General features: G+C 38.1%; 1 protein-coding gene across 6 annotated transcripts in view; it reads right to left on the bottom strand.

Annotated features, from left to right (window-relative positions):
* LOC134475440 (protein VCF1-like) overlaps nt 1-25,604 on the bottom strand; it is a 161,006-nt gene that overhangs the window by 47,610 nt on the left and 87,792 nt on the right. Inside the window, exon 3 of one of the 6 annotated variants that reach the window (XM_063245983.1) lies at nt 22,299-22,638. The exons of the other annotated variants lie outside the window; for them this stretch is intronic. Coding sequence (XP_063102053.1) covers nt 22,411-22,638 — 228 coding nt within the window. The 3' untranslated portion in view covers nt 22,299-22,410. Of the gene's footprint in view, nt 1-22,298; nt 22,639-25,604 lie in introns of those variants that run through there. 6 annotated transcript variants of the gene reach the window in all.

The raw sequence follows: 25,604 nt of genomic DNA on the forward strand, positions 1-25,604 counted from the left end.
TTTGCATATCTTCATCTGAGAACTGTGTATTCATCTCTGATGGTCCCTTTTGAAGAGGGTCTTTTAATTTGGAGGGCTTGATGTTTTTCAATCCTTTATAAGTTGGGATATAAGTCCTTTGTTTGGGGGATTGCTGGCTAAAATTCTTTCCCATTCTAAGGGCTTTCTTTTCACTTTGTTGTTGATTTCTTTTGAAGTGCAGAAACTTTTCAATAATATGAGATTCCAGTTGTTGATTCTGTGAAGTGTTTCTCATGCAATTTGCATTTTGTTCATGAATACTCTGCCTACCAGTATGTCTCCAAAACTTCTATCTACCTCGTCTACCAGTAGATTTAGTGTTTCTGTTTTAATACTTGGTCTTTGATCCATTTAGACTTTAATTTTGTGCATGGTGATAGGTATGGATCTAGTTTCAGTCTTCAGCATATAGAGAGCCAATTTTTCAAACACCATTTATTAGAGTCTATCCTTCTTCCAGTGAACATGTTTAGCCTCTTTGCCAAATATCAGGGAACTTAGTGTCTTTGTACTTGTGCTGGCATCTTCTAATCTGTTCCATTGATCCTCAGGTTTCTTTGTTTGCCAGTACCATGCGGATTTTATCACTGTGTCTTTGTAGTATAGCTTCAAGTCAGGAATTCAGATGCCTCTGGCCTTGCCATTGTTGCCCAGAATTGCCTTTGCTATTCTTGGTTTCTTCTGTTTCCAAATGAATTTTAGGATTGTTTTTCTACATCTGTGAGGTCTGTTAATGGTATTTTGACTGGGGTTGCATTAAATTTGTATAAAAGTTTTTGGAGTATGGCCAATTTCACAATGTTCATTCTTCCTAGCCAAGAACAAGGAATATCCTTTCATTTTCTAATATCATCTTCGCTCTCCTCTTTTAGTGTGGCATAATTTCCAGCATATAGGTCATTTACATTCTTAGGTTGATTCCTAAGTATTTCATTTTTTTAGATGCTATTGTTAAGGAAGATATTTTGATAATTTCTCTATTGGTGAGATTTTTGTGTTTGTGTACAGGAATGCTATTTATTTTTGAGCATTGACTTTGTATCCAGCTACACTGCTGAATTTGTTTGTTACTTCTAGTACTCTTTTAAAGGAGTTTTTTTTGGTCTTCTATAGAGAGGCAAGAAGCAAATAGGTAGAAATCCTAGATGAACAATATAAGAAACAGAAGACTACATAAACCATAGTCAAAGAGATGCAAAGGAATCAAAAATTCCTATGAAAGTTATCAAAATCACTTCAACAAAAGTGAAGATAGAATTCAGGTTCTCAAAAACAAGGTTGCAGTAGTGAACAGGAAAGGAAAGGCCTTTTAAAAATGACAAGGAACCAAGAAATAACAATTCAATAGCCACAAGATGTTTCAAAGAAAATCGACATAAGATTTATAGGGATAGAGTAAAAAGAACAGGACTGCACAAATGGTATCAAGAAGCTATTTACAGAAGTAATAGCTGAAAAATTCTCAAACATGAGCATGGAAACTGACATTCAAATCAGTGAAGAATATAAAACTCCAAATAGCCATAACCAAAATAAAACTACACAAGGGCATATAATAATCACTATGCCAGAAATCCAACATAATGCTAGAATATTAAAAGCAGTTAGAGAGAAAAGACAGATCACCTATAAAGGAAAACCTATCACAATCATGGCAGACTTCTCAACACAAATAATGAAGTCAAGAACAGCATGGTGCAAAGTATTTCAGATCCTAAAGGAAAATGATTTGCAACCTGGACAGATGTACCCTGAAAAACTGTCCTTCAAAGTGGATGGAGAAATGAGAACTTCCATGCCAAAGAACAGCTGAAGATCTTCATGATCACCAAAACAACCCTGGAAAGAATACTGAAAGAAATTCTAGATACGCATAGGAAAAACCACTCAGCAAGGGAGAGAATTCAACAGAGTGGAAAGATAAAGATGCAACAGCAGAAAGATAACGTGTCAACAATAAAATAATACATAACAGTTATAACCATTAATTTAAATTGTCTCAATTGACAATTAAATGAAACAGACTGGCAGAATGGGTCAAGAAACAACATACAGCCATATGCTGTCTATAAGAAACCCATCTAACCCAAAAGGAAACTCACAGACTGAAAGTCAAAGGATGGAAAACAGTACTTCTTGCAACAGGAACCAAAAAATGAAAAGTGTGGGTAGTTATTCTCTTTGTAGACAATGTATACTTCAAACTAAGAATGATCAGAAGAGATAAAGGAGGTTACTACATACTTGTTAGGGGAAAACTTCAAGAGGGAGAGAAAACAATCTTAAATATATATGCACCGAATTCCAGAGCACCAAGTTATGCAAAGCAAGTATTAACAGAAATGAATACTCAAATAAGCAATAACACAAATATAACAGGATACCTTAACAAACACCATTGACATGAAGGGACAGATTAAGCAGACAGAAAATCAGCAAAGATAGAACTGAATCACACCTGTGAACAAATGGACTTGATAGACATATACAGTGTTCTATCCAACAACACCAGAATATTCATGCTTCTCAGCAGCACGTGGGACATTCTCTAAAACAGACCATATAGTAGCCCACTGAACATATTTAAAGAGATGTAAAAGCGTTGAAATTATCCCATGCATGCTCTTCAGATCATAGCACCTTGAAACTAGAAATTATTGATAAAAGAAACTGCACAAATCCCCCCAAAACACATGGAAATTGAACAATACACTCTTGAGCAATCAGTGGGTCACAGGGGAAATTAATAAAGAAATTAAGCAATACCTACAAGCAAACAAACATGCAATTACAACTTATCAGAATCTGTGGGATGCAATGAAAGCAGTCCTCAGAGAAAAATTTATTGCACTAAGTTCCCACATCAGGAAAACAGATATGAACACAAATACACAACCTGATGCTACACCTCAAACATCTAGAAAAAAAAGGAGCAAGTCAAGCCCAAAGCCAAAACAAGAGAGGAAATTATAAAAAATTAAAGCAGAAATTAACACAATAGAGACTAAGAAAACAATCCCATGGATTAATGAATCAAAGAGTTGGTTCTTTGAAAGAATAAATAACATTGATTTACCTCTAGCCAACCTTATTTTAAAAAGGGAAGAAAAAGCTCAAATTCATGCAATAAGGAATGAAAAAGGGGAAATAACTACAGACTGTGGAAATATAGAAGAGCATCAACACCAATTTTGAAATCCTCTATTCTCATAGGTCTGATAACATAGAAGAAATGGACAGATTCCTTGAAACATATGAAGTACCAAAGCTGGGTCAAGGAGATGTAAAATGGCTGAATAACCCAAATTCTACTAATGAAATTGAAAATGTAATTGTGTCCTTACCTACAAAGAAGAACCCAGGCCCAGGTGGATTCACTGTGGAATTCTACAACAAATACAAAGAAGACTTAATGCTGACACTCCTCAAACTCTTCAATGAAATAAAAAGGGAAGAAATTCTTTCTGAGTTATCCCTTGAAGCAAGTTTTACTCTAGTACCAAAACCTGAGGAAGACCCAACCACAAAAGAGAACTACAGGCCAATTTCCCTAATGAACACAGATGCAAAAATCCTCAATAACATATGGGCATACAGGATGCAAAAAATCGTCAAGAACATTATAAATCATAACCAAGTGGGATTCATCCCAGGCATGCAGGGATGGTTCAACATACATAAATCAATAAATGTAATCCACCATATCAATAAAGCCAGTAGTAAGAATCACATGATCATTTCTACAGATGCAGAAAAAACCTTGGATAAGATCCAACATTCATTCATGATAAGAACCGTACAGAAAGCTGGAATAGATGCTCTTTACCTCAATATGATAAAGGGTTGTACACAGAGAACAATTAGGATCAAGAAATGGAGTTTATAATATTTTTATAATGGTCACCGGGAGTTAACACAGGAAAATGCAGGAAATCTATCCACAACATCAAAGATATAGATTATTTAGTCAAGAGCCTAAACCCCACAGCAATGTCCCACATGAGTTCAGATAAAAACCCAGAGCTCAGAACAATACTTCCCAGGAGTCCAACTGGAGCTCCAGAGCCCACAAGGACTCATGCCAGTCTCTTTCATGGATCCGTGCCGGGAAGACCCAAGGGTCAGCAGTGGAAGCCAGAAAGTCTGTGCCAGCAAGATGAAGGAGTTGTGCTAGTGGGATGAGGGTTCTACACTGGATCGGAGAAATCACACTCACAACAAAGGCCAGGGCTATCCTGAAAGGCATCACAGCCATCCTCAGTGACACGGAGGCCCCGAGATCCTCTGAAAACAAGCACAGTCGAGTATATGCCAGGAAGCAGTGTGACGAGTTCATCCTGGAGATCAAGCAGCACATGTCTTCCCTTCCGGAGCCAGGAAGCAATGCTGGATGTGAGGACCAAAGCTTCTCCAGGAAAACCAACAGCTCAAACAGCAACTCATAGAGGAACCCACAATGACTCTACTCAACAACACATTAACACCTCAACCCTCCACACCTCCCTTCTCCACCTATTTATCCTGGCAACTTTCCTCAGGTGGAGAATCTAAGCTCAGTGCCATGCTGATGTAATCCAACTGGCATTAAATTGACCACGAGTTTTTAATCCATAACACTGTCCCTCAGACAAAGGACTTTTGTCTAAATCATAGAAAGCATTAAAAAATATCAGACCCCTGAAATTCAAAGATCCAATCCAAAAAATGAGCATCCAAGATGAATATACAGTTCTTAGATGAAGAAATAGGAAAGGCACATAAATACATGAAAAAATATTCATCATCATTACTCATTAGAGAAATGCAAATTAAAACTACACTGAGATTCCATCTTACTCCACAAAGAATGGCCAGGATCAAGAAAACTACCAAAAACACATGCTGGAAAGGCTGTGAGGAAAAAGGAACTCTTTTGTACTGTTGCTGGGAGTGCAAACTTGTGCAACCACTCCGGAAGTCAGTCTGGAGATTCCTCAAAAAGCTGGGATTGGAAGTCCCATTTGTTCCAGCTATCTCACTTCTAGGCATATTCCCAGAAAACTGAAAACATCATACCACAGTGATATATGTGCACCCATATTTATAGCAACACAATTTGTAATAGCCAGATCTCGCAAACAACCTAAGGGTCCATCAACAGAGGAATGGATAAAAAAGATGTGGTGTTTTTATACAATGAGGTACTACTCAGTTATAAAGAATTATCATATTGAGATGTTTATAAATAAATGGATGCAATTTGAGACCATACTCATAAGTGAAATAAATCAAACTCACATGTATAAATATTTTATAGTCTTCCTAGTGTAAGAACGGCTAAGAGTACATAAAATTTTATGGGAATCATGACTCCACATTACTTTGCTTTGGAGCCTTATAATGTTTTCATTCATTAGTTGGAGTGGTTTTATTGTTTTATTTGATTTTATTATGTGTGATCATATGAATGGCTGTCTTGAATAAAACAATACATTATGACAGTCATTGCTGATGTAATATCATCTTGTTTTGAAGTTTGACCATGCTTTTGTTCTTCGGTTTCCATTCTTTCTATCATGTGGTATCTTATTGGATTTTTTTTTATTTTATTTAAGAGGAAAAAGAGAAAAACACAAAACAAAACAAAGCGGTGTAAGGGTACACGTAATACAAAACTACAAAAAAAAAAAAAAAACTTAACAGTAAGAAATCACCTGTTAATAGATTACATATTATCATCTTGAAAATAGTTGCTAAAATCACAGTATCAAAGAATACAAGGTGGACATTCAAACAGGGAGACTGCAAACAGCTGTGTTCAATGATCCAAAAACATTAATATAGTCAGCTATTTAACACCCCTAAACACACTTGCTGTTATATCCGTTAGAGCTCTTTTTCTTTTTTTTCCCCTCTGTTTTTTACAACAAAATTTACACATTTTGGATTTTATTACTCCTTAGTGCTTATTACTTTTTTTGGGGGGAGGAGAGAATACAGTCAAATATGGCAAAACAAAGCTGTCAGTCAAAACCAAGGATAGACATAGCACATGGTGTAGAACAGAGTACAAGGTTATCAACAATGGTTATCGATGTTGTCTCTTGTTTCCTTAAAAAGAATTGTCTATCTCATTAGATATTATAAAGTTGGACAAAACAGTAGAGAACAAGACCAATAAAACTTAGGCATTGTAAACATTACAGGACTTCCAAAGAAGACAATAGTCAAACCAGAATGGGCATCTTAGTGAATCTTATTGCCTTCAAAGTAGTTGCCTATATCCTCAAACTTGATACTATCATACAGAATGGAACAGAGTCTAATCAGTCAAAACAAGATCGTGGGAGTATTACAGGACTTCAAAACAAGTTAATAGGAAATCAAAAAGAGTTAGTAATTATATATCCTAATTTTTAAAATTTTTTTTCTTTAATTAAGACAAACATAAGAAATGACTAAATAATTTTTTAAAAAAGAATAAGGGGGAGATTGAGATAAAACAGGACATAACAATATAACAATAGAGGTCAAAGCATGACTGTTTCAGCAACCTAGTACTTCACCACCATATAACCCGACTTAATAGTAGTTACCATAGTGTCTGTCTTTTTCCTTGAAATATTTGGATAAAACTTCATATACTATAGCTTCAAATATTTCCATATCAAGAAGCCCAGAATAAATCCTTTCTAATTAATGAGTGAAAACTTTATAAGGCTTCAAGGCCACATAATGGGGAATCATGATTACCACATATTTTTATATATTTGAACCATTACTTACATTAGGGAAACTATTCGGTATTCACACATGCGAGATTGATTTATTTCACTTATGAGTATGGTCTCAAGCTGCGCCCATTTATTGATAAATATCTCAATGTGATCCTTCTTTATAGCTGAATAATACTCCATTGTATAGAAATACCACAACTTTTTTATCCATTCCTCAGTTGATGGACACTTGGGTTGTTTCCAAGATCTGGCGATTACAAATTGTGCTGCTAAAAAACATAGGTGCACATATATTACTGTGGTGTGATGCTTTCAGTTCTTCTGGGAATATGCCTAGAAGTGGAATAGCTGGAATAAATGGGATTTCCAATCCCAACTTTTTGAGAAATCTCCAGACAGATCTCCACAAAGGCTGTACCAGTCTACCCTCCCACCAGCAGTGCAGGAGAGTTCCTTTTTCCCCACAGCCTCTCCAGCATTTGTTGTTGGTTTTCTTGATCCTGGCCATTCTTTCAGGAGTGAGATGGTATCTCAGTGTGGTTTTAATTTGCATTTCTCTAATGACCAATGATGATGAGCATTTTTTCATGTATTTATTTGCCATTTGCATTTCTTCATCTGAGAATTGCGTATTCATCTCAGATGCCCATTTTTGGATTGGATCTTTGAATTTTGGATGTCTGAATTTCTTTAATTCTTTATATGTTTTAGACAAGAGTCCCTTGTCTGAGAGAGAGTTCACTAAAATCTTTTCCCAGTTTGTGGGTTTTCTTTTCACTATGCTGGAGATTTCTTTTGACATGCAGAAACTTTTTAATAAGAAGTGGTCCCAGTTATTGATTCTGGGAAATATTTCCCGTGCGGTTTGAGTCCTGTTCATGAATTCTTTACCTACTCCTATGTCTCCAAGGTTTCTACCTAATTTGTCTTCCAATAGATTTAGTGTTTCTGTTTTAATATTCAGATCTTTGACCCATTTAGATTTTAATTTAGTACATGGTGATAGACATGGTTCTAGCTTTAGTTTTCGGCAAATGGAGAGCCAGTTTTTCCAGCACCATTTATTAAAGAGACTGTCGTTCTTCCAGTGAACCTGCTTGGCTCCTTTATCAAAGATAAGGTGGTTGAGTGTGTTTGTAGTTGTGGTTGTATCTTCTAATCTATTCCATTGATCTTCGGTTCTGTTTTGATTCCAATACCATGTTGATTTTACTACTGTTGCTTTGTAGTATAACTTCAAGTCAGGGATTGTGATGCCTCCTGCTTTGTCTTTGCTGCTTAGAACTGCCTTTGCGATTCTAGGTCTCTTCTGGTTCCAGATGAAATTTAAGGGTGATTTCTCTAGATCTATAAGGTATGTTGATGGTATTTCTATTGGGATTGCATTGAATCTGTATAACAGTTTTGGGAGAATGGCCATCTTCACAATGTTTGTTCTTCCTATCCATGAGCAAGGGATGTCTTTCCATTTTCTGAGATCATCTTCAATTTCCTTTTTCAGTGTATTATAATTTTCACTGTATAAGTCTTTCACTTCTTTCATAAGAGTAATTCCTAAATATTTCATTTTTTTGCTTGCTAATGTGAATAGTTCAGTTTCTCTTATTTCTCTCTCTGTGATTTTGTTGTTCGTGTATAGGAATGCTATTGATTTCTGAGTATTGATTTTGTATCCAGCCACATTACTGAATTTATTCTATTGTATCTAAGAGTCTTTCAATGGAGTTTAGGGGGTCTTCTATGTAGAGTATCATGTCATCTGCAAACAATGATAATTTAACTTCTTCTTTTCCTATCTTTACCCCTTTTATTTCTCTTTCTTGCCTAATTGCTCTGGCTAGTACTTCCAGTACTATATTAAATAGGAGTGATGATAAAGGACATCCTTGTCTTGTGCCCGATTTTAAAGTAAAGGCTTTCAATTTTTGGCCATTTAGTATGATGCTGGCTGTTGGTTTGTCATAAATGGCCTTTATTATATTGAGGTAAAGACCATTTATTCCAATTTTCTGTAAAGTTCTTATCATGAATAAGTGTTGGACCTTATTGAAGGCTTTTTCTGCATCTATAGAAATGATCATGTGATTCTTATTTTTGGCTTTATTGATATGGTGGATTACATTTTTTGATTTGCGTATGTTGAACCATCCTTGCATTCCTGGGATGAATCCCACTTGGTCGTGGTGTATAATCTTCTTGATGATTTGCTGGATCCTATTTGCCAATATTTTATTGAGGATTTTTGCATCTGTGTTCATTAGGGAGATCGGTCTATAGTTCTCTTTTATAGTTGGGTCTTTCTCAGGTTTTGGTACTAGAGTAATATTTGCTTCCAGGAATGAGTTAGGAAGGATTGCTTCCCTTTCAATTTCATTGAATAGTTTGAGGAGTGTCGGCATTAGGTCTTCTTTGTATTTCTTGTAGAATTCTGCAGTGAATCCATCTGGGCCTGGGCTCTTCTTGGTGGGTAAGGACTTAATTACATTTTCAATTTCATTAGCAGAGATTGGGTTATTCAACAGTTTTACATCCTCTTGATCTAGCTTTGGTACTTCATGTGCTTCTAAGAATCTGTCTATTTCTTCTGTGTTATCAAACTTTTGAGAGTAGAGGTTTTCGAAATAGGTGTTGATGATCCTCTGTATTTCTATTGGGTCTGTAGTGATTTCTCCTTTTTCATTTCTTATTGCATGAATTTGAGCTTTTTATTCCCTTTTTTAAATAAGGTTGGCTAGGGGCTTATCGATTTTATTTATTCTTTCAAAGAACCAACTCTTTGATTCGTTGATTCTTTGGATTGTTTTCTTAGTCTCTATTGCATTGATTTCTGCTCTGCTTTGGATAATTTCCTCTCTTCCTTTGGCTTTGGGCTTGACTTGCTCTTCTTTTTCTAGCTGTTTGAGGTGTAGCATCAAGTTATTTATTTGTAATCGTTCTGTTTTCCTGATGTGGGAACTCAGTCCAATAAATTTTCCTCTCAGGATGGCTTTCATTGCATCCCACAGATTCCGGTAAGTTGTATCTGCATTTTCATTTTCTTTTAGGTATTTTTTTAATTTCTTCTTTAATTTCCTCTGTGACCCACTGATTACTCAAGAGTGTGTTATTCAGTTTCCATGTGTTTGTGGGATTTTTGCAGTATCTTTTATCATTAATTTCTAATTTCAGAGCGCTATGATCCGATAACATGCAAGGGATGATTTCAGCTCTTTTGCACTTGTTTAAATATGTTCTGTGAGCTATTATATGGTCTATTTTAGAAAATGATCCATGTACTGCTGAGAAGAATGTGTATTCTGATGTTGTTGGGTGGAACATTCTGTATATGTCTATCAAACCCATTTGTTCACAGGTATGATTCAGTTCTGTTATTTCTTTGCTCATTTTCTGTCTGGTTGATCTGTCCCTTGGTGTCAATGGCATATTAAGGTCTCCTGTTACAATTGTGTTACTGATAATTTGAGTTTTCATTTCTGTTAATAATTGTTTTATATAACTGGGTGCTCTGGAGTTTGGTGCGTATATATTTAAGATAGTTATCTCTTCCTCTTGGAGTTTTCCCCTTACGAGTATGTAGTGACCTTCTTTGTCCTTTATGGTCATTGTTGGTTTAAAGTTCACGTTGTCTGCAAACAGAATGGCTACTCCTGCCTTTTTTTGGATTCATGCTGCATGAAGAATTGTTTTCCATCCTTTGACTTTCAGTCTGTGAGTATCCTTCTGGGTTAGATGGGTTTCCTGTAAACAGCAAATGGTTGGATTTTGTTTCTTGATCCATTCTGCTAGTCTGTTTCTTTTGATTGGTGCATTGAGACCATTTACATTAATGGTTATTACTGTTAAATGCTGGTTAATTGTAGGAATGTTATCTCTTTGCTGTTGCATGTTTATCTTTCTGTTCTGTTTAATTATTTGCTTTGCTTAGTGGTTTTTTCCTTTGTGTATCTAAACTGTCTTTCAATATCTTTGCAGGGTTGGTTTGGTGTTCATGAAGTTCTTCAGCTGTTCTTTGTCATGGAAGTATTGTATTTCACCATCTATTTTGAATGATAGTTTTGCAGGATATATCAGTCTTGGTTGGAAATCATTTTGCTTTAGGATCTGGAATATTTCACTCCATGCTCTTCTTGACTTTATCGTTTATGCTGAGAAGTCTGCTGTGATTCTGATAGGTTTTCCTTTATAAGTGATCTGTCTTTTCTCTCTGACAGCTTTTAATAATCTATTCTTGTGTTGGATTTCTGGGATGGTGATTATTATATGTCTGGGTGTAGTTTTATTTTGGTTATGACTATTTGGAGTTCTATATGCTTCCCTGATCCTGATGTCAGTTTCTGATCTCATGCTTGGGAAATTTTCAGCTATTACTTCTCTAAATATCCTCCTGACATCCTTCATGTTGTCTCCCTCTCTTTCATTAATCCCTATCATTCTCATGTTATTCTTCTTTGCATCATCTTGCAGTTGTTGAATTGTTGTTTCCTGATTCCTTGTTATTTTCAAAAGATCTTTCCTTTCCTGTTCACTAGCTGCAATCCTGTCTTCAAGGTCTGAAATTCTATCTTCACTTTCATTAAGGCGGTTTTTACAACTTTCAGTGGAGTTTTTTATTTCCTGTATATCTCTGTGCATCTGCATTATGTATTCTGTTTGTTTCTTATATTGCTGCTCTAGGGATTCTGTCTTTTTGTTTAGTTCCTCCAATTTTTTATCTGTGTTTTCTTTAGATATATTTAGAATCTCTTTCATTTCTTTTATCTGGGAGATTATTTCGAGTTTGAATTTCTTTAAAGCATCCTGGAGTTGCTTGTCAATTTCAGTAGCTATTGTGTCCGATATATGAGGTGGATGGGATATATTTTCTTCTATATACATCGCTCCTAGGGTTTCTTGAGATGGCCTGGAGGTTTGAGGCTGTAATTTGGTCTTTCGTTTTGTCATTTTCCTATATTTCTGTGTTTCAAGTGTTATTTGAAAGCTTCCTCAGGATCTGTTGAAAATCCCCTTCTATGTTTGGAGCTACTGAGACTTTGGCACCACGCTACCCCAAGCCATTGGGCCTACAGAACCAGTGGCCCTCCTCTGCCTGCTCAGAACTCTGCAGTTCCAGACAAGCTGGGCCTCAGGGACACTGTGTGCCCACCTGCCCCTTGGAAGTTCCACAGTTCTTCAATCGCAGCTGGGTTAGGGTACTCACCACAGGCCGCGGTGTCTCAGGAACCTGTGGTCCCTCCCTGCTTGCAGAGATATCCAGAGACCTCCAGACATGCAGAGAGGCCAATGAGGGCACCCCAGGTCCGCCCAGCTCCTCCTCTGCACACGGATGGCTAGGTGTGGCAGCAAAACAGGCTGGGCTAGGCTGATAGTGTGGGCCCGCCCACCCGTCGGGAGCTCAGCAGTTCTCCAAGTGTAACTGGAATGGAGAGGCTGATGTGGAAGCCTCAAACCCACCTCTCCCCTTCACTGCAACTGGAAGCCTGGGGGAACTCCAACAGTCTGGGCGGAGATATCCAGAGCCCTCCGGACACGCAGAGAGGCCGATGAGGGCACCCCAGATCTGCCCAGCTCCTCCTCTGCACACCGATGGCCAGGCCTGGCAGCAAAACAGGCTGGGCTAGGCTGATAGTGTGGGCCCGCCCACCCGTCGGGAGCTCAGCAGTTCTCCAAGTGTAACCAGAATGGGGAGGCTGATGTGGAAGCCTCAAACCCACCTCTCCCCTTCACTGCAACTGGAAGCCTGGGGGAACTCCAACAGTCTGGGCGGAGATATCCAGAGCCCTCCGGACACGCAGAGAGGCCGATGAGGGCACCCCAGATCTGCCCAGCTCCTCCTCTGTACACCGATGGCCAGGCGTGGCAGCCATCTTATTGGATTTTAATATGTGTGATAGTTTAAACAATTATTTCATGGAAAATGAGATAATATAGTCGCCATTGTTAGTTTTCAGTTATTTGTTTCTGAATGCTCTGTAATACGTTCATTCTCTTGAATGGCTTTATACTATTTTGTTGTGTTTGATGCTATTATATATGAAGGTATGCTCAACTATTTCAAAGAAAGAGAGATTATGGTGGCTACTTTTAATATTTTGTTGTCATATGATGAAGTACTGTATTGGTTACATTGTTCTGTTCTGAACTGCTTTGTTGTGTTCTCTTTTGTTTTAATCTCTTTAAAATAAAAAATGAAAAAGCAGATCATAACAATCCTTTCTAAATGTAATCAGATCTATGCTCACAAAAAGAAATGCTTGGTTTAATTAAGCTGAAATGTTTAATTTTTCAGTTATAAGTTCCTGTATAATTCTTGTACATATTGTGTAGTCATCAGTTTTAGTTTATTATGATTTTATGCATTTCATATGGACTTTTAAATTTTGGATCAATGTTACACTGTGGTCTATGTTGGTTTAGTCCTGTCTTATCTTCATGCTTTTGTTTCTCTTATTTATTGTTCCAAGAAGCCCCATAATTGATTGATATAGTGTTTCTGTTTGTGATTAGTTGTCTCTGTTTATTTATAAGAATAACTGAGGTTTGAGTTGTTCATTTTCTTATTTAGTTCACCCTGAAACTTCACTTGTGCTTATCTATCTCAGACACAAGTTCAAGTTGTGAGATTCCTTAGATCTCAAATCTGAATATCTGAGTATACATTGATTGCTTACAGTTTTCCTTCATCTTGAGTATATATATGAAATATATCAGTAAGACATGTGAAACAGCCATGGCTTAGATCTTGACTTCTGTCCCTTTCATTCCCCTGAAACATCTACAGCCCTCATTACTAGTACTGTCTTCTGACTTGACAAACTGTCACTGCAAAAGATTTTTGGAATGTTAGATCTACTTTTGGGCTTTTGTACATTCCAGTAATACAACTGCTCACTATTTTGGTAGCTAAATTTTATTTTAAAAGTACTTCTCATTTTGGGTATTGATTAAAATTACCAGCTGCAAAAACCAGCATGGGCAAAATCCATGCATGGGTCACCACCAGGAGGAGAACAGCCAGACCTTGGCCTTTTGCCAGTGAGTCAGTGTCATTCATGGAATGGGGGGGAGAGAACAAGGATTCACCAAGAAGCAAGACCTTTCTGCAAAACCAGCGCCATGTGCAGGCCACTGCTGGTGGGGAACATTCAGACCCCAGCCATGGCATGAGGGCTGGCAAACAAGAAGAGCCAATCCCTGCCCTTGCCCCATAAGTGACCAACTGATCTGGAGAACCACAGGCTGTGATGATAGCTAGTGAAGTGAAATGTAATTTGATGCTTGTGGTGTTTTGGTGTTTCAATTGACCTTGCAGGTCTAGGGCAAGTGGTATGATCATCTATTCAGAAGATTGTAGTACACAGTGTGGCATCTAGGGAGATCTCTTTCTGTAGGTGGTAGCCATTGTTAACTCCCTATTAACTTCTTTTGAAGTTCTGTATCATTTTATTTGTTTTGTTGGGTTAGGTTTTGTTAGTCTTTGTTTTATTTGATTTTGTTATATCTGATGGCATGATCATAAAATATATTATGGTAGCTATTTTGGATTTGAAATTAGTTTGTTTTGAAGTCCTTTATTTCACTCATTCTTTGTTTTTATTGATTTTATTCTGTTTTGTTCTGTTTGATTTTTACTATGTCTGAAGATATCTATAGCTATTTTGAAGACAACAAGAGACATTATAGTACCCTGTTAATTTCATATTGTTTTGAAATCCTGTATCACAAAGGTTTGTTTTGATTGGTTTTATTCTGTTTTATTTTCCTTGGTTCTATACCCTTAAATAAAATAAAAAATATAATGAAAAATAAAAAAGAATGTTTTATGGGATAATATATGGTCTATTTTGGAGAATGTCCCATTTGCAGCTGACAAGAATGTGTATTATGATGTGGTTGGGTGGAACACTATGTAAAAATCTACTAAGTTCAATTGCTTTGCAGGTATGATTCATTTCTATTATTTCTTTGCTGACTTTTTGTCTAGTTGATCTCTTTGTGCAAATGGGCTGTTAAAATCTATCTCTTTGTGACAATGGGCTGTTAAGGTCCGCTGTTATAATTGTGTGCTTGTACATTTGGGTTTTCATGTCTTATATAATTAGGTACTTCTGTATTTGGTGCATATATATTTATAATTGTTAGTTCTTCCTCTTGAGTTTTTCCACTAATGAGTATGTAGTGACCTTCTTTATTTCTTTAATCATTTTAGGTTTAAAGTTTACATTGTCTGCAAATATAACAGTTATCCCTGCTTATTTTCTGGGTTCCTGTTGCATGAAATACTGCTTTCCATCCTCTGACTTTTAATCTATGAGTTTACTTTTGGGTCAGATGTATTTCTTGTATACAGCATATTGTGGGATCATGTTTCTTTATCCATGTTGTTAACCTATTTCTTTTGATAGGTCAATTGAGGCCATTTACATTTATGGATATCACTGATATGTACTGGCTCATCTTTGCCATGTTATGCTCCAGTTGTTTGCTTTCTACTTTTCCTTCTTTTTAAATTGCTTGTGCTACCTGGTGATTTCTTGCTGTTGATGTTCTGGGGATTGCGGTCATTTTTATGTCTATTTAGTATGTCTTTTAATATTCTTTCTAGTGTTGGCTTGGTGAACGTGAATTTCTTCAGTTGTTCTTTGGCATGGAAGGATCTGGTTTAAATTTGAATGAAAATTTTGCTTGGTACATCAGTCTGGGTTGAAAGTTGTTTTCTTTCAGGCCTTGAAATACCTCACTCCAAGCTTGTCTTTACTTGAGGTATTGTGCTGAAAAGTTTGCTGTGATTCTAATGAGCTTTCCTTGATGGGTGAGTTGTGTCTTTTTTCTAACAATTTTTAGTGTTCTGCTTTTATTCTGTATGCTGGAATCTTATTATATTTCTGGGTATAGATTTATTTTGATTGTGACTGGCATTCCATATACCTCACTTATCTGCATATCAAATTTTTCCCCATTTTTTGGAAATTTTCTTCTGTTACTTCTGTGAATATTTTAGTTGTGTCATTTTCATTAACTCCTGCATCTTCAGTGATGCCTATTAATCTTATATTGTTGCTCTTGGCATCATCTTGAAGGTGCTGCACTGTCATTTTATGCTGCTTTGTTATTTCTAAAAGTTTTATGCTTTCATGATCACTAATTGTGATCCTCTCCTCAAGTTCTGAAATATTATCCTCAGCTTCACTTAAATGGTTTTTGCAGCTTTGAACAGAATTTTTGATTATTGGATGTCTCTTTGAGTTTGTTTCATGAATTCTGCTTGTTTTCTATATTGTTCATTAAAAGTTTACATCAGTTTCCCTTACTCTTGTACTTTTTTCTCCATTTCTTTAGCTTCCCTAAGCAACCCCTTTACTAAGATTGTTATTTCTATCTTTACATGGGAGAATACTTCTAATTTGATTCCCTGTATAGATTCATTGGGTTGGGTTTTTTTTTTTCCTCACTATCTTTTCAGAGATTTCTGGTGTTACTTTTGAATCCCTGTATTTCAACATTTCCTGTATTTGCTCCTGATAGACTAGATGTTTGAGATTGCATTTTACTTTTTTGTTTTGCTGTTTTCCCCTTTTGAGTTAATATTTGGCCCTTCAGTCCCACTAGTGTCAACTGTTGGTAGTGTGTATCTTGGAGTCCTAATGTAAGGTTGATTGTCCAATTGCTGGGTCCCACAATGAATAGGTGGGCAGTGACCTGACTTCCCACTGCAGGGCCTGTTGGGTGAGTCCTATATTCTCCCTGGGCTGACATTCCTGGTAGTATTGATGTAAGTCAACTTTTAGTCCCCACTATTACTTTATCTTCAGGTTATTCCAGGTCACCAAATTTCCCTGTCTATAGTTTTTGTGTTGGCTGAGGCCCTACTGTATCCCTGTTGTGTGCCTTTGTGTCCCATAAGCCCTTTTGATTTTCTCCATATTGAGGGTGTCCTTATTGAGACACTCCTCAACCTGCCTGATGTTTTCTGTGTTCAGGAAGGAGTCACTCACAGTATTGTCAGACTCACCAAGGTCTTACAGTTAGTTGGAGGGAGCTTTACTACTGGCCCTATATACCCATTGTACATCTCTATTTTAGCTTCATACTCACCACACTGACTGGAGCCTGCTGAGATCTTCTGTTTGGATGAGGCAGTTACTGAATCTCCCTTCGAGGTATCACAGTTAATCCACTGTAGTCCAAGTTTCTGGGAGCAATGGTGGGAGCTGAAGATCAACAGCATTATTAGGTCCAAGAGGCCATAAGTGTTCTTGATGGGCCAGCAGATGTCCTGGGTCTGGGCATCTTCTGGGCATGGGCCAATGTCCCAGGGCATTTTGGCATTCCTCATTGCTGGCTGGAGTTGCGCAGGAAGAAGTTAGCTGTGCAGGCCAAGATCTGAGGGCAGCATGCATTCCCCAAGGCTGGAAATAGTCATGTGTTAAGCACTCAGCAGCATATGCCAAGGTCCCAGGGCAGTGTGGTGTTCCTCAGGGCTGGCTGGGGTCATGCCTATTTCCAGGTTTTGAGCTATGCTTCAAAGCTTCCTCAATGCACTGGGAATCACCTGGCTAATTTTGGACTCCTGAGTCAGACTGCTGGCAACTTCTTGCCACTTAGAGGTTGTAGGCTGTGGGCCAGTTGTGTCCACAGAGGCTCCATGTGTCCTCTGTTGATTTCAGACACAAGGAATGGTTTAACTGCCTGGGAGTAATGTTCCAAGGTATCCCCGTGTGCTGGGATTCAACCCACAGGCTTGATCAGGGGCTGGGACTGGATTCAGGACCCTGCTTGCTGCTTGGAGTTCGCTGGACACGGCCCAGTTAGGTCCATGGGAACCTCCTATGCATCTTAGGGTGATTTTAGATGCAGGGCACGGTCTTACCACCTTGGAGCGAAGTTCTGTATTTTCCCCATGTGCTGGGATTCAACCCACACACAGTCATGGCCAGGGACTCCAACATATTCTTAAAATGACTGACCTTTAAATTAACAGTCTCCAGTTGATTAGTGTTCTCAATTTCCATTGATTTACAACAATACAGTCTCGCTTACATTCAACAGTTCCTTTAGCAGTGAGGGAACAGAAACTATTCATGTGCATACATTATTTGATGTCAGACAGACAGAGACATAAAATGCATATAAAATATGTAAAATATTTTCCATTCATTTTAGTTAGGTTTTTATTTTTTTGTATCAGGGATTAAACTCAAAACCACACACATGCCAAGTAGGGGCTTACTCTGCTGATCAAAACCTCCAGCACTTTAGTTTGATTTTATAGGCCAAAAATTGGATCTTTTGCTCTTCAACCACATGAGAATAAAGACTTACTCTCCCTGGTGAAAGTTAGATATATGTGCCTCTTCAACCAAACCATCCTGTTCCCTGTAGACTACACAGGTGTTTTGAGAAATGGCAACTAAATTGGTTGTTGTGTTGTGGGTGGCAGAAAGCTTCTCATTGCTTGTGATGGTTCAAGAGCCAGAAGAAGCATGGAGATCACCAGTCAAAGCTGACTAGTGTAATAATCCTCATACCAACCAAGCATGTATGTCACCACTGTACAGTTTGTTGTAAGTTTAAAGAAAACAAAAAAATGTATCCAAATGGCTTTGTGAGGATAACATGTATCTTTATTTTCCAGTCTTGATTCATGTATATAACTAGGAATTCAGAAGACACAGTTTATGTCATAGCCACAACGACCAGCAAGAAGAAGTGAGAAACTCAAGAGATAATCTGATATTTGTGTCAGCATCTAGGTTTAACTCATTCTATAGGGGTAAAAATGACCATATTACAGAGCTCTCACTGAAACATGGGGGAAGTGATGTTGTGTATGTATAAAGCAACGAGAATTTAGAAATCAAGTATATAGGCTCCAATGTGGGCCTCAGCATAAAGTTTGCTTTATTGTATTCTATATTTGCTTATGGAAATAAGGATCTGTTCCCCAGAGAACACTATCAAATGGTTTTGGTTTTTTTTGTCTTTTTCCTTTTTATCGGTACCGGGGATCGAACTCACGACTGCCTGCTTGTAAGGCAGGTGCTTATGCCGCTGAGCTAAACCTACAGCCCCTCGAATGATTATTTTATTCTGCTGCATTAACAAGGTGTTGCTCAGAAAGAGCAAGAATTCTATGTGAATTAGAAAAACATGATGATAATCGTCACTGCTCTAAGAGGAAAACTGCAAGGAAAAACCCATGGCCACCTAAGGGAAGCAAATGCTGATTTGTTTCATGTAGCCAAAGGCTCTGGAATCTCTTCGTTGAGGAGGTCCATGTGTTATGCAAGTGAGATGGAGCTGAGTGGTCAGCCTTCAGGCATACAAGCAAAGCATAAAGACTTAACAAAAGACACAAGTTGGCAACTCAACATTTTGTTCTCTCAGCAATCCAGTGTATGCACTCCTTATTGTTGAGCCTAAGTCAGGGACTCATTTTGGTGAGAGGACATGCTTTGACAAAGAGACATTGCTGGAGATGCTGAAAGGTTCCATGTTTGATGTAGTAATTGTGTATAGAGCACTTTTAGAATAAAAAAGGATCGAAGTTGCTGTGAGTGATTTTAGGTACAAGCACACATACACAGACACACAAAGACACACACACATACACACACACACACACACACACACACACACACACACACAGAGGATTTTTGTTGGGTTTAGTTAGCCCAATTCAAGTGTAGAAAATGCAAAGCGTTTGGTATCACTCATCCCAGATGCCAGATGCCAGGTCTATGAAAATTACCAGTTAGTTGGAATCTGCAGACCCAACACTGAGGATCAACCTGGTCTTCTTTACAAAAGCAGTTCCATAATGTAGGAAAGGGGCCCTGTTTCAAAGTGTAAAATATCTGGTTCTCAACTGTGGCACTGCTGGTTTCCCAGTGGGTGCTTTCATCAAATCACTCACCCCTGTCAATTTCATCTGGATCGGATGTGGTCATGTGGATGACTTCCTGCCAGCCCCCCTCTCCTAAACTTGTTTATTGGAGAGCCCACACCATAACAGTGTCAAGATTACAGTGAGGAACACTCATACACTGTGGCACCTGGTAGGTTTTCCTTTAAGGACAGGTCTTTTCTCCCCAAGAACCATGCTCACCTCACCTTTGGCAAAGCATTTTAAACATTCTCATTTGCTTAATAGTACTCTTATACAGGGTCCAACTTCACCTCCTGAGCTAACATGGCTCCCCCTTTTCAAATTCCTAAGTTTGGAAAACCTCCAGAGAAGTCTCTTCTTTCATGTGGTAGTCTTAGCAAATACTTTTATGTCTCAGCAGAGATTACTTTTGAAGGGCTTGCTTCCTTCTCTGCTATTAAATAGAGTGTAATTTTAAGATCAAATGACTTAAGATGGTATAAGCAGGATTAAGCAAACTGTGAAGATAGAATGTAGATGGCATATTGTGCTTACTAGGAAGAGAGATTTACTCTGCTCACCCTGGTCCAAGATTGCAGTTACATTACAAAACACTATGCTTCTTCACAATTATTATTTTATGATTCACATCTCTAAATGGGTTGCAAATGACAGAAAATTTGTTTATTTGAGCTCCCTATCACACTGTGTTTTACTACACATGTCACTTAAGTAATATACCATGTGTTTAAGCCTGTAGCATTCTTCATGGTATTCCCAAGTTATATTATGTACATGTGGTTTCAGAGTTCAAATACCTTGCCTTCTTTATTATTTGGTTGTGCACTGTATTGCTACAGAGAAAAAGGTAGGCTTGTATTTTTCTCTTTTCCCGAAACATAACACTCTTTAGAATTCAAACATCTTCTTTTCAGTCGTATGCCTTTCTAATATTGGAGACACAGGCCACAAGGGAAAAGTGTTCTGCACAAAACACATAATTGCAAAAGAATGGAGTCGTTCCTGCTCCTAACTTCAAGGTCAGTAATGCTGTAAATGTTCCCCAGGTTCTTAGTTACTTTTCTCATTGCTGACACAAAAATACCTGATGGCTAGAGTTAAAGGAGATAAGACTTACTATAGCTCACAGTGTTTAGAGGTTTCTGTCCATAATCAGCTGCCTCCAAGGCATGGTAGCGATCCACGGGGTCATTGCAGAGGAGAAACTGTTCATGTCAGGCAGGAGGTAGCAAGAGAGAAGTGACAAGCAAAGCAACAAACAAATAGCGACCCTCTTCTTATGGTGTATAGTCTATCCAGGTGATCCCCCCCTTAGGGCAAGGAGCACTCACACCCAGCATTGGACAGCCTTAATTCTAGCATCACACCATGCATCACACCAGCATCACATTCATGGTCCCAGCATCATACACCTTAGATCCAGCCACTTCTAAAAACACCTAAGAGAGATCACATGAGGCCTCGGCATCTAGATACAAGCCATAACACATTAATAAAGTTCCAGTGTAGGTATCTGACCTAGAAAAAATCATACCCTTAATAAGGTAACCACTGAGGGAGCAGAAACATCTATGAAATTACCATACCAATTTTTTTCAACACAATTAGAACTCTAGGACATATTCATCTCTAAGGAAATAGTGCTGCGTGCTTCTTCTAATGGTATGTCAGCTCATTTTTTGTACACCATTCTAATGCCTGAAGTCTCTGTGTGTCTGTCTGTCTCTTTGTTTGTTTTGAGACAGGGTGTCACTGTGTAGCTCAGGCTGGCCTTGAACCCACTGCAATCTTCCTGTCTTAGCCTCCCAAGTGCTGGGATTAGAGGCATGCACCACCAGACCCGGCAAATTCCTGAAATCTTAATGATGGAAATTGGCCATCCCAATTTCTGTGAAAGGGCCTATGTAGCATAAAGTGTACAGATGTCCTACATATTTTCACAATTTTTTTTGTTAGACATCAGGTCAAGATGCTACCATTTTATCAACATGAACTGAAGACATAGTAGAAGGAATAATAAATGAGAAGACAGTGCCACCAATGTACTAAGTTTCTGTTTAGGCCATAACATTATCACTCACTTGTCTTCTAACTGAATTGTGTAGTTTTTTCTACTAATCCTGAAGCATGCATTCTGGAGGATTAAGAATACAGAGGGTACCTGAGTATACAAGAACCTTAGAAAAGGTCTCCTTAGAAAGATGAAGAATTGAGACTATTACTAAAGAGCGGTTTTCAGTTTCACCCTGTGTCTCATTCTGGTCATTAAAAGTAGAGGGCAATTTCAGTAGAGCATCTCTCTTCTAAGCAGCTGTAGGAAAGCATTTCATTTCGGTGTGAAATGGAACCAAAAGTTAAGATTTGGGTTCTTTTTGCACCTGTTTGGTTTTTTTATAAATTAAAAAATGATATACTCTTCCCTAGGCTTTTCAAGTTATAGGAGCAAGGAACCATATTAAAGTAAAACTGTTTTGAAGTAGAGAGATTTTAACTGACAAACTGGAAACAAATATGAATTGGACACACTGTGGATTCATTGTACCAGTGAGGATTTCTCATAGTACTACCATAGCATGAAGTGGATGCCCAACGTGAAAAGAATCCTATAAAAATTTCATGCAAGTCCCTTTGAAATTACAGCAGTGAAGTGAAATTCCAAATTAATAATGGCCCATCAATCTATTGACTAGAATATAGAGAATAGAGCTGGCAGACTTATATGTGTCTGTGAGTGTGCAATTGCTTTTATAAACAAGGCTTAGCTTGGAATGAGGAGCCCCTACTACATCATGTTGGACGTTGCCTGCGTTGCTGGAGGCTGTGGAAGTGAGCCTCCTTCAAAATCTGGTTGATGCACGAGTAAGGACCTTGGCACAGTGCATATTCCTCATGAAAGGACCGAGGGCTATCTGGACTGCGTTCAGCAATAACCTGGTTTACGCTGTTTTCTGGTCCACCTGCACTCTCTGGGCTAATAATGCTGCTCCCACTTCTTCCACTGTCATTGCTTGAGGACTGGATGGACAAAGAAAGACAGACAGATGATCAGTATTGTGCTACTATACATGTTTTCCTTACGTAGCTTGGAGAATGGAAGCATCAAACCCTGCCCTGGGCTTAACAGTATACAAAGTACAGTCACATAAGCTAGTTCTCCTCACCCTGACAATGGTCCTACAAATTAAATTGGGATGAGTGGCCTCCATTTTCCAGATGAAGAAACAGATCCTCAAAGTCTCAAAGTCACAGAACTATGAAGCATCAGCACAAGGATTCAAGCACAGGCCTTTTAATTCCCTATCCCTTCACATAGCGTCTGCCCTACCTTGTACCATTTATTTCACTAAGCTGCATCAGAGATGTAAGTCCTCACCTTCCAAGGGAAAGCCTCAGTTGATGCTACAGAATTTACTAGAAATCAGGTCCATAAAAGTAAGACAGATTTTCAAAGGCAGAGTCATGGTAAGATGTGGGAGACAAGTGAAGGAGAGCTAAGGCCTAATCTACCTCCTCTGAGAGCACAAAGGTGAAAGGCAGCAGGTTGTGTTCCTTTGAAAATGACATGTGGCAGGTTTTGGGGAAAAGTCAATGCAGCTGTGATCAGGTTGTTTACCTGGGCATATACTAAGGGATAATGGAAGGATGGTGAATCTTATGTTATTTTAAGGAGGGTGAGCCAGATGTTCAGGGCTCCACTGCCTGCTAGGGGCAAGAGTCTCCTGTCTGCCTACATGCTAAACTGACTCTGTGTCCTTTTGTCTTTTATCTTCATTTCCCCCCGGGTTAGGGTGACAAACTAGTAGGACTAGGTTCCAACAAAAGGTTTCTGAGTAGGGAAAAACTGGCGGGGGGGGGGGGACTGGCTTCCCATGGGTGGTGCCTGGGCAGTGACCTTGATCAGCATAGACCAGTTTGCTACAGCAAAAACCCTTACTGAACTGTGATATTTAACAATGCTGACATTGCACTTCTTATAACAGATTCTTCCCAAAGGGTAACTTTAGTAAGATTTAAACCAAGGATAGGCCAGGGATTTAGCTCGGTGGCACAAGCACTTGCCTGAAAAGTGCAAGGTCATGAGTTCGATCTCCAGTGCCAAAACAAAAACAAAAAAACATTTAAATCAAAGATAGTTAGGATCCTTTGGTCATTAGATACTGCTAAACTTTGGTTGTGTGAGCAACTGCCCAACAAGTTTACCCAGAAGTATCAATAGATAACCTATATTTACCTTTATGCAAATGTACTCACACGTTAAAAGAACTGTGCATAAAAGGGATAAAGAGGGGGCAACAGGAGCCATGAGTGAGATCAGTTAATGATGGCTACAAAAGTGACTTAAAGCCTAGATGTCAAAAACAATTCAGAGTGAAATTTATAGCAAAGAGCTTGCTAGTCCTGTAAGTAAAATTCTGGGACATCCATGGTCAAAACGTGATTTAGTTATGGGTATTCAAACATTAAGTAAGCTATTACATTGATGAGGAAACCCACTACAAACACTTTGGTTCCCTTTAGTTGACTTTTTTTTTTTTTTTTTGTATAAGTGCTGTCTGAAAAATAATGCACAGAGCTCCAGAGTTCAGGCCATGGAGCGATTTGGGTAGCCTATTCACCTGCCCTCCTGGTAAGCATCTACAACAAGGGCCAGGAAGAGAAAAGAGTTCCAGAATTTCGGCCATGGAGGGATTCGGGCAGCTTATTCACCTGCCCTCTTGATCAGCACCTGTAGTTTGGGCCTGCAGGAGAACCACTACCTGTGAGCCAACTTCCATGGGAGCTGAAAATCAAGCACCCTTCTTCCACCTGCCCCCTCCCCCCTTACCTACTGGGGATAGATATTTCAACATCTCTTGGGAGGGTGACCATATGCAGTATAGCAAATATGGGGGATTTCCTTCTATCTTCTGTTTGAAGCATAGGTTGTTTTCACTTTTTGTTATATTTCTTTTGCTCTATTCAGTGTTCTCAATTCGTTTTACAATGTTCTATTTTTGGTTTGATTTAATGATACATAATTGACTAGATAGCTATTGTTAAATTAAAGAGATATACCATAGTACTTAGTACTACTATCCCAGTATCCTACTGTGAAATCCTGTACCAATTTCACAGCATTGTCTCTATTGGCTTTGTTCTGTCTTATGCTGTTACACAATTGCTACTTTCAAAATTAAAAAAAATACATGTTAAGACCCATGTATGTGTAGAATCTATGAACAGTTTATGAGAACTGATCTTATGACAACTGATGAAATGAACAGATACTTTGGAGAAAAGGAGACACTAAAATACCCAGTGCTGATCCTGGAGTGTCATAATGTGAAACCCAGCAACAGTGTTATTCTTTGTTCAGAGTGATATTAGCTTGCTTGGGTTTATTGAAAGTCAACATAATTGAAGATATGGGTAACTGCCTATATGTTTAAGTGTAGAGGGTTGATAACCATATTTCTAAGTTTTTGTTGGATAGTTGAACAGAACTGGTTGCAGTCTCACTGTTTGAATCCCCACTTTATATGCTCCAATTTAGTATCTTAAATAACTATTTGGAAGAAGACAATCTGTAATCATCAACTAGTGATTTCTTACTGTTTATTTTTCTTTGAAAGTATGTATTATAACTACCCATTTTCTGTTTTTTTAGGCTTTCTTTAAATTCAGTTTTAAAAAGAAGACACTACAGTATCCAGTGCTGATCAGAGTGTCATGAAGTGAAATCCAGCAATCCTATTATTCTTTGTTCAAAATGATTTTAACCTGCTTTAGTTTGTTTAATCTAAATATAAATGAAGATATGGATAACTGCATGTATGTTTAAATGTATAGGATTGACAACCATGTTACTAAGATTTTGTTGTACAGTTGATTATAACTTTTTGCAATCTCTCTGTTTGAATTCCCACTTTACATGTTCCATTTTTGTACCTTGAACAACTATTTGTAAAACGACAACATCAACTAGTGATTTCTTACTCTTT

This window comes from Cavia porcellus, unplaced genomic scaffold (assembly GCF_034190915.1).
Source record: "Cavia porcellus strain 051 isolate PalLab524CR breed Dunkin Hartley unplaced genomic scaffold, mCavPor4.1 scaffold_3, whole genome shotgun sequence".
In the NCBI taxonomy this organism is placed as follows: domain Eukaryota; kingdom Metazoa; phylum Chordata; class Mammalia; order Rodentia; family Caviidae; genus Cavia; species Cavia porcellus.